At 45.5% G+C, this 13,047-nt stretch overlaps 1 protein-coding gene across 2 annotated transcripts; it reads right to left on the reverse strand.

Moving 5' to 3' along the window:
• Positions 1 to 3,666: 3,666 nt before the first annotated feature.
• Positions 3,667 to 10,876, reverse strand: LOC112077876 (caseinolytic mitochondrial matrix peptidase chaperone subunit B). 2 transcript variants are annotated; one of them, XM_070441860.1, is made up of 4 exons: positions 10,196 to 10,871; positions 10,006 to 10,057; positions 4,819 to 4,905; positions 3,667 to 4,185 (listed from the first exon to the last, which is right to left on the reverse strand). In XM_070441860.1, the coding sequence occupies exons 1-4, from the start codon at positions 10,638 to 10,640 to the stop codon at positions 4,176 to 4,178; spliced, it is 594 nt and encodes a 197-aa protein (XP_070297961.1). In that variant the 5' UTR covers positions 10,641 to 10,871; the 3' UTR covers positions 3,667 to 4,175. The 2 variants fall into 2 exon arrangements, with proteins under 2 accessions (XP_070297961.1, XP_070297960.1); XM_070441859.1 differs by lacking the exon at positions 3,667 to 4,185 and having other exon boundaries at positions 4,192 to 4,905; positions 10,196 to 10,876.
• Between the last annotated feature and the right edge of the window lie 2,171 nt (positions 10,877 to 13,047).

Consider the following 13,047-nt stretch of genomic DNA (forward strand, 5'->3'; position numbering starts at 1 on the left):
CGAGGACAGGTTTTACTACGGATGCTTCCCACCCACGTATTTTTGGGGGATTTTCAGCCTCAGTAGTCTGCAGTTCATTGGTTTACAATACTGATAATTGGTAAGCAGGTAGCCTAGCAGTTAAGAGCTTTGCGTCAGTAACCGAAAGGTCGCTGGCTCGAATCTCCGAGCTGACTCGGTGAAAAGTCTGTTGATGTGGTCTCGAGCGAGGCACTTCACACCAATACCTAGCTCCCAGCCAAGGCAGTTCCCCTCATTGACACTTTTGTATGGTCGTCTTTACTGGTTTAAAAATGGTTTTCCTTCTAATGGTGTGATCACAACTTCATTCACTTGTATTCCTTCATGTGATTCCGGCCTTTCACCCTAACCACTATAGCCTCACTCTTCAGCATTCTATAAATCGACTTCCTGCTTCCTGGTGTACTGTCATAATAGCTCGCTCCCGCCCTGTTCCTTGTCATTCTCTTTTCCTCCCTCGTGTGTTTCACTTCTCTCCTTTCTCAAGTAATATAAAGATGTTCTTCCACCACAACGCRATCTGTTCTCTGCCCCTATCGCTTCGTATTACTGCATGTATGACTAGGTTTGAAGCAATGAAAAATGTCCCATATCATACGAATAGCATTGTAGCACGCGTGGTTGAGTTCATACGTACAAACATACGTAGCATTTCATTTAAACACGTCAGTAAATTGTTTGTTTTCATGCTTTATTGAAAAAAATGTCACATAACACTAATTACACTCATACTTATAGCGGTGACAGGCATTCATCATTAAAGCCGGTTTATGGTCAATCCTTGCTCTGTATGGTCCGTACAGCATTTACTGCAAAGTCAGGGCATTCATACGCRTTGCGCTTCGCGGAGCAGAGCGGTTGTGAAGGAAGTCGTCAAGGAAGTGAGTTGTCAATGTGGAGCTATACGGAGCCCTCTGTAAATGTTACAAAATTTGGGATGCGCACGCCGATGCGATACGGAGCCTCCGMACCACACTGCCGGATCAAGCTAGCGTTTCATGTTAACCATACATATCGCATTACGGCATGCGTGGTTGGGTAGACGTACATGCAGACGTGTCATTTCAACCCTACACATAACGATGTTTGAATCCTGTGCTCAGCGCCTTGCATTGATAAACATTCCATACAACACTTTCCATTACAGCATAACTGCACTTTCGTTCTATTCTTCGCATGCATCTCTTTACATTTAATGATCATTGTTTTCGATCTTTAGATCCAACCGCTTCTCCGCTGTGTCCCTTCTCCCTGGTGAGTATTTATTTTGGGTGGGTTGAGATGCCAGCTACCCAGCAAGGGGCTACCCGTCATCAGCATCTGGCTCCAATGAGCATTCCTTGGCCACACCCCAAACTATTTAATACGATTCCATGTTGCATTCGGTCTCTGTTGTTCATTCGGGTAAGCCTGTACTCGATTGAAATGTATTTCACAAAATGTTCAAATCAGGAAGGCCGGTCTTTTTGAATGCTTGTTTAACGTCATCAGGCAGCATAACATAATCCACCYTTTCCTATGATACGGGCACAGAGGGGAATGAAAACAAGTGTGTCATCACCAGCGTAGCGTCATGTTCTTTTCCCTCTTCCTGTTCCATGTTGACCGGACACGTCGCGTGCGCGAGCGTTGCAAAATACATTGAGAAATCCATGTTATTCAATTATTGCACCCACACTGCTCGCGAGCGTCTGSGTTGCCAAGGGCTAAAATAGAAGTRATTCCTATTTCTGACYCAGATCGCGCTGSAAGTCCTGCCTCTCCCATCTCCTCATTGGTTTATAGAAGCAGGTACCCACGTGCCATCTCCTCATTGGTTATACCCACGTGGGMGATTGAAAGACGAACTGTTTTGCCGGTCGTCGTGGTAATACTATGAAAGTTTAGATGCCAATCATCATATAAGTTCAAAGATGAAAAAGCCTGGAAGGAGGAGAGATGAGTAGAAATGATTCGGTTGACCGTTTTATGTGTGGATTAATTGTCGGAGTTCAGGAACTTGTGCATTTCAGGTAAAATAACAACTCAATGTTTATATCTCAGGACAAATTAGCTAGCAACAGCAAGCTAGCTAAATAGGACAAATTAGCTAGCAACAGCAAGCTAGATAAATAGGACAAATTAGTTAGCATGCGCAAGCTAGCTAGCTAAATTGCCATTCATGTTTAATGCTTTTTCGACCTGTCCCCAAATAAATGTAATTGGTTCAGAGTTTGTTTTGATATTTTAACCTGCGTGTCGTGATCGCGTTCGGTGTGGGGGAGACAAAATACATTTATGCACGATGGCGCACGGGCACAGCCGGTTTGGGTTCCGTGTTATCCATGGGCAGAATGTCATTCACCTATTGACCTTTCGCCTATAAGCACGGCACAATAATTCACATTCTGTACACTTGCGGTTTTAACCTATGGGCTCACTGTTGCAATTATCACTTTCCTCTCTCTCAACCAAATGGGTGTAAACCTTTATATATTTACATTTTAGTCATTTAGCAGACGCTCTTATCCATACATTTTCGTACTGGTCCACCGTGGGAATCGAACCCACAACCCTGGTGTTGCAAGCACCATGCTAGCTATACTACCCTTAAGGCTCCGAAGAGCATTCCTTTGAGACGAGGCCATACGCCAAACTATTTAATAAAACTTCATATTGCATTCTCTCTGTTGTTCATTCAGTTAAGCCTGTACTCGAATGAACTATAGTTCAGAGAAATGCTGCAGTGAGTGTGTGTGCGTCTTAATTCTGTAGTGTGTATTATGACCGTGTGTGTGTGTGTGAGAGAAAGTGATGTCTCTGTGTGTTTTCTCTGTCTTCCCTGCAGCATTGAGAGCTCACTGGGGGGTTTAGAGAACAGAATGAAACACACGAGTGTCACCACCACTCTGAGTTATAACACTCATAACACAGTGTAACACACACACACACACACACACGAGTACAGTACTAGTGTGCACAAGACGAGAACACATACATCAACATGGAACACAATGCATTCATCAACACAAACATCCGCACTTCATATCTCAACACACCAGGCTACATAACGCCAACATTCAACATGTTTCAGTTCATTCAGAGGCATTAAAACACAGAGGGTGAGTTGGGGGGGGGTCCAGAAAAGTTGGAAGGGAGGGTTTAAATGTGATTGAAATAAACGGGCATGGGGAAACCGATGTATGGGCAAAGGGGTGCCGTTGATGCAGTGTGTGTTACCTATAGCTGAGTGTGTAGAGGCCTCTTTCTGGTATGTGTGTGTGTGTGTGTGTGTGTGTGTAGTGCCTTCAGAAAGTATTCACACCGCGTAACCTTCTCCACGTTGCTGTGTTACATGGTGGGAATAAAATGGATTTAATTGATTCCATTTGTTGGTCAACAATCTACACTAAATACACTGTGAAGTCAAAGTGGAATAGAAATTCTAAACATTTGTAAAACATGAATGAAAAATAGAAACAGTCATATCTTGATGAGATAAGTATTCAAACCCCGAGTCAATACATGTTAGAATCACCTTCGGCAGTGATTACAGCTGTCTCTCTTTCTGAGTAAGTCTCTAAGAGCTGTGAGTGTTTCTGGGTAAGTCTCTAAGAGCTGTGAGTGTTTCTGGGTAAGTCTCTAAGAGCTGTGAGTCTTTCTGGGTNCTGTGAGTGTTTCTGGGTAAGTCTCTAAGAGCTGTGAGTGTTTCTGGGTAAGTCTCTAAGAGCTGTGAGTCTTTCTGGGTAAGTCTCTAAGAGCTTTCCACACCTGGATTGTGCAATATTTGCCTATTACTCTTTTCAATATTCAAGCTCTGTCAAATTGGTTGTTGATCATTGCTAGACAACCATTAACAGTTCCTGCCATAGATTTTTCAAGCAGATTTAAGTWAAAAATGTAGCTCGGTCACTCAGGAACATTCACCGTCTTCTTGGTAAGCAACTCCAGTGTAGATTTGGCCTTGTTGTTTTAMGTTATTGTCCTGCTGAAAGGTGAATTCATCTTCAAATGAAATCCCAAGTTCAACAAACATTGGGAAAGGGCGGCACTCCAAAAAGTTTAGAAAAAAATAAAAGGTCAAAAAGACGTCACCTCATTTCACCTTTTTTTATTTCCGTCCGAACAGGCTGACGCGTTTCCACAGTTATGCAATTCCCTGCTCGACTGAGACCTTACAGATAACTGTATGTGTGGGGTACAGAGGTAGTCATTAAAAATCATGTTAAATACCATTATTGCACACAGCGTGAGTCCATGGAACTTATGTGACTTGTTAAGCACATTTTAACTCCAGAACGTATTTATGCCATAATAAAGGGGTTGAATACTAGTTGACTCAAGACATTTCAGCTTTAATTTGTAACWACTTTGTAATATTTTCATAAAACATTGTGTGTCGGCAAGTGAGAAAAAAAATCTAAATGTAATCAATTTTAAATTTAGGGTGTAACACAAAATGTGGAAAAAGTTAAAATGGTGTGAATACTTTCTGTGGGCCTCTTTCTGGTGTGTGTGTATATTCAGACGGGGGGGGGGGGGTTCAGTGAACTAGTGTCTGTAACTGTTGAGGGCCCTTTGTCTCACAGGAACATGGCACATTGGCCAACCATCCCCAAATTGGATTCACCCCACCTTAACCCTCCACCTCTCTCTGTGTGTACAGGGGGGGCTAATTTAATTTAGAGGGTGCAGGGCAGGGGGAGGGAGCATTAGTAGCCGTCTGGTGTGATAGGAGCATTCTACTGTGGCAATATGTCTGTATGGGACAAGGTTAACACAGGAAGAGCCGGACACACACACTGCTCTCTCTCTGACCTGTGCTGGCGGTTCATAGCTGCCACCATGAGAGAGGTCCAGCCCAGACGGTGCCGGTGGTTAGGCTCCACCCCCTCACCCAGCAACCTGACAGGAAATAGGAACATGAAGAGGTTAAGAAAGCTGTTCTGTTGCTAGGGTTACTATCCACTTTAACTTCATCTCTCAGGTGCTACCAACAGACTCCGACAGGAACAACGTAAGATGTGTGTGTGTGTAGGTTGAGTTCTGTGCCTGAGGGGACGACGTCGGGCTGTGTTATCTGAGAAGGAGGGGTGTGTTAGTGTGTGTCGGAGGTAACCCGTCTGTGTTCCGCTGGGGGGGGGGACGTCGGGCTCTGTTATCTGAGAAGGAGGGGTGTGTTAGTGTGTGTCGGAGGTAACCCGTCTGTGTTCCGCTGGGGGAGGGGACGTGCGGCTGTGGTTAATCTGAGAAGGAGGGGTGGTGTTTTAGTGTGTGTCGAGGTAACCCTCTGTGCTTGGTCCTGCTGGGGGGACCGTCGGGCGCTCCTGTTATCCTGAGAAGGGAGGGTGTGCTTGTGTGTCGGGAGGTAACGCGTGCCCGTTGTGCTTCGCTGGGGGGGGAATGTCGGCTCGGTTCTCTGAGAGAGGGTGTGCTTCACGTGTGTGTCGGAGGGTAACCCCGTCTGTGTTCCGCGTCCGGGCCCTCGTCTCCCTCCTCCCCTTCCCCCGCTCCGCGCGGGGATGTCGTCCTGTGCTGAAAGGAGGTGGTTATGTGTGCGAGGAACCGTCTTGTGTTCCGCTGGGGGGGGTGGGGACGTCGGCCTCGTTATGCTGGAAGGAGGGGTGTTTAAGTGTGTGTCGGAGTGTTAACTTCCGTCTGTGTTCGCGGGGGACTCGGGCTTGTATTATGAAGGAGGGTGTGTTAGTTGTGTTCGGAGGTAACCGTTCTGTGTTCGCTGGGGGGGGAACGTCGGGCCTCTGTTAAAATCTGAGAAGGAAGGGGTGTGGATGTTGGTCGGAGGAACATCGTCTGTGTTCCCGGGGATGGGGGGAACGTGGCTCTGTATTCTGAAAGGAGGGGTTTGTGTTAGTGTGTTCGGAGTAAGCTGCCGTCTGTGTTCCGCTGGGGCGGGGGGGACGTCGGGCTGTTATCTGAGAAGAGGTGTGTTAGTGTTGTCGAGGTAACCCGTTTTGTTCCCTCGGGGGGGGGGACTCGGGCTGTTTAGTGAGAAGAGGGGGTGTGTTAGTGTTGTCGGGAACCCGTTGTGTTCCGCTGGGGGGGTGGACTTCTCGGTGCCTGTTATCTGAGAAGAGGGGTGTGTAGTTGTGGTGTCGGAGGTAACCCGTCGTGTCTCGTGCTGGGGGGGGGTGAACCCGTCGGGCGTTATCTTGAGAATGGAGGGTGTGATTAGTGGTGTCCGGAGGTAACCCGTCTGTGTTCCGCTGGGGGACGGTGTCCTGTGGTTGACTATAAACACGATGTGCCTCAGTTTCTTCTAACCTGCCCCCCCCCCCCCCATAGCACAAGAACGACCCCCATACCGCTTCTCTCTAACTAAAAATTTTAAACATCTGTTGCAGTCTCACCTAGCCTACACCATCTGTCCCAACGCTGTAGCAGAGTGACACACGCCCTTAAACCTACACACACGTACATGGGTAATGTAAGATAAGGATTCAGACAACATACTGCTGCTACAATAACAGGTGGCAGGTGCCCTTTTCACATCTACACTCAAAAATTTGATTTACACCATCATTTCAGACGTTTCACACACTTTATCACTAGGACAGGTGGAGATACCCTCCTCCCATACTGTGCACCCCCACCCCTCCATGGCCCTCCTGCCCATGGTTCTGGGTGACTGGGTTTGGGGGCCCTAGGAAACCGGAGGGAGGGAGGGGTGTTTGACTTACAGCTTATCCTGAGCCAGTCCTGAGACATAAATTGGAGAGAGAGAGAGAGAGAGAGAAAGCACGTGTGCACGAAAGAGGGTTGTGTCTCTGAGTAGGCCTATACAGTTGAAGTCGGAAGTTTACATACACTTAGATTGGAGTCATTATAACTCGTTTTTCAACCACTCCACAAATTTCTTGTTAACAAACTATAGTTTTGGCAAGTCGGTTAGGACATCTACTTTGTGCATMACACAAGTAATTTTTCCAACAATTGTTTACAGACGGATTATTTCACTGTATCACAATTCCAGTGAGTCAGAAGTTTACATACACTAAGTTGACTGTGCCTTTAACCAGCTTGGAAAATTCCAGAAAATTATGTCATGGCTTTAGAAGTTTCTGATAGGCTAATTGACATCATTTGAGTCAATTGGAGGTGTACCTGTGGATGTGTTTCAAGGCCTACCTTCAAACTCAGTGCCTCTTTGCTTGATATCATGGGAAAATCAAAAGAAATCAGACATAAAAATGGTAGACCTCCACAAGTCTGGTTCAACCTTGGGAGCAATTTCCAAACTCCTGAAGGTACCACGTTCATCTGTACAAACAATAGTACAAGTATAAACACCATGGGACCACGCAGCCGTCATACCGTTCAGGAAGGAGACGCGTTCTGTCTCCTAGAGATGAACGTATTTTGGTGCGAAAAGTGCAAATCAATCCCAGAACAACAGCAAAGGACCTTGTGCAGATGCTGGAGGAAACAGGTACAAAAGTATCTATATCCACAGTAAAACGAGTCCTATATCGACATAACCTGAAAGGCCGCTCAGCAAGGAAGAAGCCATTGCTCCAAAACTGCCATAAAAAAGACAGACTACGGTTTGCAACTGCACATGGGGACAAAGATCGCACTTTTTTGAGAAATGTCCTCTGGTCTGATGAAACAAAAATAGAACTGTTTAGCCATAATGACCATTGTTATTTTTGGAGGGAAAAGGGGGAGGCTTGCAAGCCGAAGAACACCATCCCAACCATGAAGCACGGGGGTGGCAGCATCATGTTGTGGGGGTGCTTTGCTGCAAAATAGATGGCATCATGAGGTAGGAAAATTAAGTGGATATATTGAAGCAACATCTCAAGACATCAGTCAGGAAGTTAAAGCTTAGTCGCAACTGGGTCTTCCAAATGGACAATGACCCCAAGCATACTTCCAAAGTTGTGGAAAAGCTTATGAAACCAATGTCAAGGTAGGAGTGCCATCCACAAAGCCCTACCTCAATACTAAAAAAACTTTGTGGCAAGAACTGAAAAGCGTGCGAAGCAGAGGAGCAGCAAACTGACGCAGTTTACACCAGTGTCTGTCAGGAGGAAGGGCCAAAATTCTACTCAATTAGTTGGAAGGTCTGTGAAGCTAACTCCCGAAACGTTTCACCCAAGTTAAACAATTTAAAGGCAATGCTACCAAATACTAATTGGGTGTATGTAAACTTCTGACCAACTGGGAATGTGATGAAAGAAATAAAAGCGGAAATAAATCATTCTCTCTACTATTATTCTGACATTTCACATTCTTAAAATAAAGTGGTGATCCTAACTGACCTAAGACAGGGAATTTTTACAAGGATTAAATGTCAGAAAAACTGAGTTTAAATGTATTTGGCTAAGGTGTATGTAAACTTCCGACTTCAACTGTATCTCTGTGATGCAGTCTGACTGCCCTCTACCTCTCACCTGCCACATTGAACAATTTTGTGACTAAAGTAAACAAAAAATAGAAATGATATCACCAAAACAAGATAAATTACCTAAAAAACTATGGAAAAATACTTGAGCACCTTAAAATGATATTATGGGCAGAAAACGCAATTCATCTCCATTGAAGTTGATGGGTCATTTATAACAAAAACCTTTTGATACAGCCAATCAGTTCAATGACTACTTCACTGGTAAAGCGGATAAACTGAGAAGTGAAATTACAACATTGAACCATCATATTTGTGTATTGAAGATTGAAAAATGAAATAAGAATTACTGTTTTGAATTTGGTGAAGTTTGTGTGGAAAAAGTAGAAAAACGATCGTTATCGATCAATAATGATACACCACCAGGTATAGACAACCTTGAAGGGAAACTATTGAGAATGGTAGCAGACACTATTGAGAATGGTAGCAGACAGTAGTGCCACCCCTATTTTCTCCATATTTAACCAAAGCTTTAATGAGTGTGTGTCCACAGGTGTGGAAGAAATCTAAAGTAATTCCACTGCTTAAAAATAGTATTGCACTTTTTTAGTTACTACATGAATCCATGTGTTATTTCATCGTTTTGACGTCTTCACTATTATTATACAATGTAGAAAATAGTAAAAATAAAGAAAAACCCTTGAATGAGTAGGCATGTCAGGTCGCAGTTGTAAATGAGAACTTGTTCTCAACTAGCCTACCTGGTTAAATTAAGGTGAAATAAAAAAAATGTCCAAACCCTTGACTGGTACTGTATATTATTCTTTGATGTCCTTGTCTAGAACTGTTCTGTACTTTGTCATGTAGTAGTACATTTTATGTGGACCCCAGGAAGATTAGCTGCTACATGGGCAGTAGCTAATGGGGAACCAAATAAACTAAACAGACATGGACCTCTATCTCCCTCTAGTGGAGAGAACTGGGAATACAATGATGTGCTGTAGTATACATGGACACTTCCAGAAATACTGTCTGTGATGAGACTCCATATGATTTGGACCTCACAGACTTGTGGAGTAATTCATTTTTCCCCCTTCATTTCCTACAGCAGTATAGTAATGTAGAGAAGTAAGTAAACAATTAAAATGTGTGATTGAATCTATTCCTGGAGACTAGCAGTAATTACAATGATCATAACTTGTAATGTTTGGTGCCTGCTCAACATGTGTGTTAATCTACTGGGTACTTAGTGTAGCCAATCAGAGAGAACGCAACAGCAAGACAATCTGAGGCTCTGGACGTCTCTGTCACATAGAAGTCTTTTGTCTAAATGTAAAAGCTTTTCCCCTGTACAGACAGTCAGTATTCCCCTGTGCAGACTGTCAGTATTCCCCTGTGCAGACAGTCAGTATTCCCCTGTGCAGACTGTCAGTATTCCCCTGTGCAGACAGTCAGTATTCCCCTGTGCAGACAGTCAGTATTCCCCTGTGCAGACAGTCAGTATTCCCCTGTGCAGACTGTCAGTATTCCCCTGTGCAGACAGTCAGTTATTCCCCTGTGCAAGACCAGTCAGTATGTGTATGAACTCAGAAAGTCTCTGTTGTGTGTGGTGTGTGTGTCGTGTGTGTTTATAATGTACTCTTGCCACATCTTGCGAGCTGTTGGTCCTTGCAGCCTCCAGAAGTGCATCACCTGGAAAGAAGACTCATGTCCTTTTAGTATCTTTAGCAGACAGTGTGTGTACACACACACACACACACACACACACACACACACACACACACACACACACACACACACACACACACACACACACACACACACACACACCTTTCGTATCAGAGTCCTTCTTGAGGCAGAAGGCCATGGCTGCAGCGGACAGTACCCCAGCAGAGGCCAGTGCGTACGGGCGGCTGCTCCCGCTCTCTCCCCCGGTCCTTCCCCCGCTCTGTTCCCAGTACTGGTTGTTGTTGTTGCGTCCCTTGGAAGCCAGAGAGGCCCAGGAGCTCCTGCGATCCTGGAGGTTAGAGAGCCACCTGGGGGCCAGATGGTGATACTGTATGTTCAGGCTCACACTCTGGCCTTTCGCCTCCTCGCTCAGAATTCCTCTACGGGAGACACGGGAGGTAGAAACGATGGGGTTCCGGTTGGCGTCCGCTTTATCGAGGATGATGTGGTTCCTCGCGGCGTCCTTTGTGCTTGTCTGGAGCACACGGCACGGCGAAAGGCTGCGCGACCTTCGCATGAAGATCCGCGGTGGAACCGAAGACAACATTGCGGGAAAACACGCGAACCGTGCAACGTTAAGCCTGATGATAGTACTTACTAAAAACGACAACGCCTTTAATTGAAGTCTACTGCCGTTATTCCGCCTATAGACCGTTATTTATCTGCTAATGGTTGACAGCAGCGACAGAACAAAAACAACCCAAGCATGGGTTGTCACTGGAACATGAACTGCATCATGGGAATAATAGTTTTTTTCCTACAGAAACTAACTGGCTCCACTTCCTGGTATCGCAGAGGCTACTCCAGCACCTCTTATGAAGGTTAACTCTGGATTTATTCATAGTCTTAAAATGTTCCACACACAACTTCATCTAAATCAATCCCCATATGAAAAAATTTACMTTTGTTCTGCTTTATAACAAACAAAACAACTTTCTCCTTCGCTATGATTCGCCACCAGATGGCGTTCAGATCCTGTGGCACTGCCGAGGCTGGATAACGCAACAAACACGTGTTGTGTCGCAGCAGTCAGCAGTCACTAGGCCTAATACAAGCACGAATAGCCTATAGGGGCTGGTGCTAGCCAAKATTGAGTGAACTGCTGGGGAAAACTTCAGGAGATGCAGTATTTAATTGTTGTATTTCGTTTCCTTAGGGAGATGAGAATATTGAGTAGAATTTAGACCTTCCTTCTCACTGGTCCACACTCCAGTCCAGTTGGTGGCGGTGATGCACCTTAAAGTTGGTTGTCAACCACCATATAAAATCCCCAGAAGAAGAACGCTGGCCACAATGTGGGAGCTTAGGAAATGTACAGTGTACATTCAATAGGAAAACAACATATTTGTTGGAGACATCTATAACCCAGGGTCAACCATTTGATCACATACACCATTCAAATATAACTTTACAGATCAACCTTTAATGTTGGCTACATATCACAAGACTCTTCACAGTTGATCACCCTGTAAAATATATTTTATTTGCCTTTTGTATTTTTCAGAATAGCTCCTGTTTTCCCCAGTCCATTCACTATGGCAGCACAGAGACATGCTATGGTGCTCCCAGTCCATTCACTATGGCAGCACAGAGACATGCTATGGTGTTCCCAGTCCCATGTCCACTATGGCAGCACAAGAAATGCTATGGGTGCTCCAGTCCATTCACTATGGCAGCACAGAGACATGCTATGGGTCGTCCCAGTCCATTCACTATGGCAGCACAGAGAGACTGCTATGCTGCTCCACAGTCCATTCACTATGGCAGCGACACAGAGACATGCTATGGTGTTCCCAGTCCATTCACTATGGCAGCACAGAGACATGCTATGGTGTTCCCCAGTCCATTCACTATGGCAGCACAGAGACATGCTATGTGTGCCCCAGTCCATTTCCTATGGCAGCACAGAGACATGCTATGGTGCTTCCCAGTCCATTCACTATGGCAGCACAGAGACATGCTATGGTGTTTCCGTCCATTCACTATGGCAGCACAGAGACATGCTATGGTGTCCAGTCCATTCACTATGCAGCACAGAGACATGCTATGGTGTTCCCCAGTCCATTCACTATGCAGCACAGAGAATGCATGGTGCTCAGTCCATTCACTATGGCAGGCCAGAGACATGCATGGTGTTTCCCAGTCCATTCACTATGGCAGCACAGAGACATGCTATGGTGTTCCCAGTCCCATTCACTATGGCAGCACAGAGACATGCTATGGTGCTCCCCAGTCCATTCATATGGACAGCACAGAGATATGCTATGGTGCTCCCAGTCCATTCACTATGGCAGCACAGAGACATGCTATGTGCTCCAGTCCATTCCTATGGCAGCACAGAGATTGGCTATGCTGCTCCAGATGTCCATTCACTATGGCAGCACAGAGATATGCTATGGTGCTCCCAGTCCATTCACTATGGCAAGCACAGAGACATGCTAGGTGTTCCCAGTCCATAACATGGCAGCCAAGACATGCTATGGTGTTCCTTCCATTCCCTATGGCAGCACAAGACATGCCTATGGTGTTCCCCAGTCCATTCATCTATGGCAGCACAGAGACATGCTATGGCGCTCCCAAGTCCATTCACTATGGCAGCACAGAGACATGCTATGGTGTTCCCAGTCCATTCACTATGGCAGCACAGAGAAACATGCCTATAACTGCTCCCAGTCCATTCACTATGGCAGCACAGAGACATGCTATGCATGTCTTCCAGTCCATTTCACTATGGCAGCACAGAGACATGCTATGGTGTTCCCAGTCCATTCACTATGGCAGCACAAGAGACATGCTATGGTGCCTCCAGTCCATTCACTATGGCAAGCACAGAGACATGCTATGGTGCTCCCAGTCCATTCGACTATGGCAGCACAGAGACATGCTATGGTGTTCCCAGTCCATTCACTATGGCAGCACAGAGACATGCTATGTGTTCCCAGTCCATTCACTAT

The sequence above is a fragment of the Salvelinus sp. IW2-2015 genome, unplaced genomic scaffold, assembly GCF_002910315.2.
Source record: "Salvelinus sp. IW2-2015 unplaced genomic scaffold, ASM291031v2 Un_scaffold5012, whole genome shotgun sequence".
In the NCBI taxonomy this organism is placed as follows: Eukaryota; Metazoa; Chordata; class Actinopteri; order Salmoniformes; family Salmonidae; genus Salvelinus; species Salvelinus sp. IW2-2015.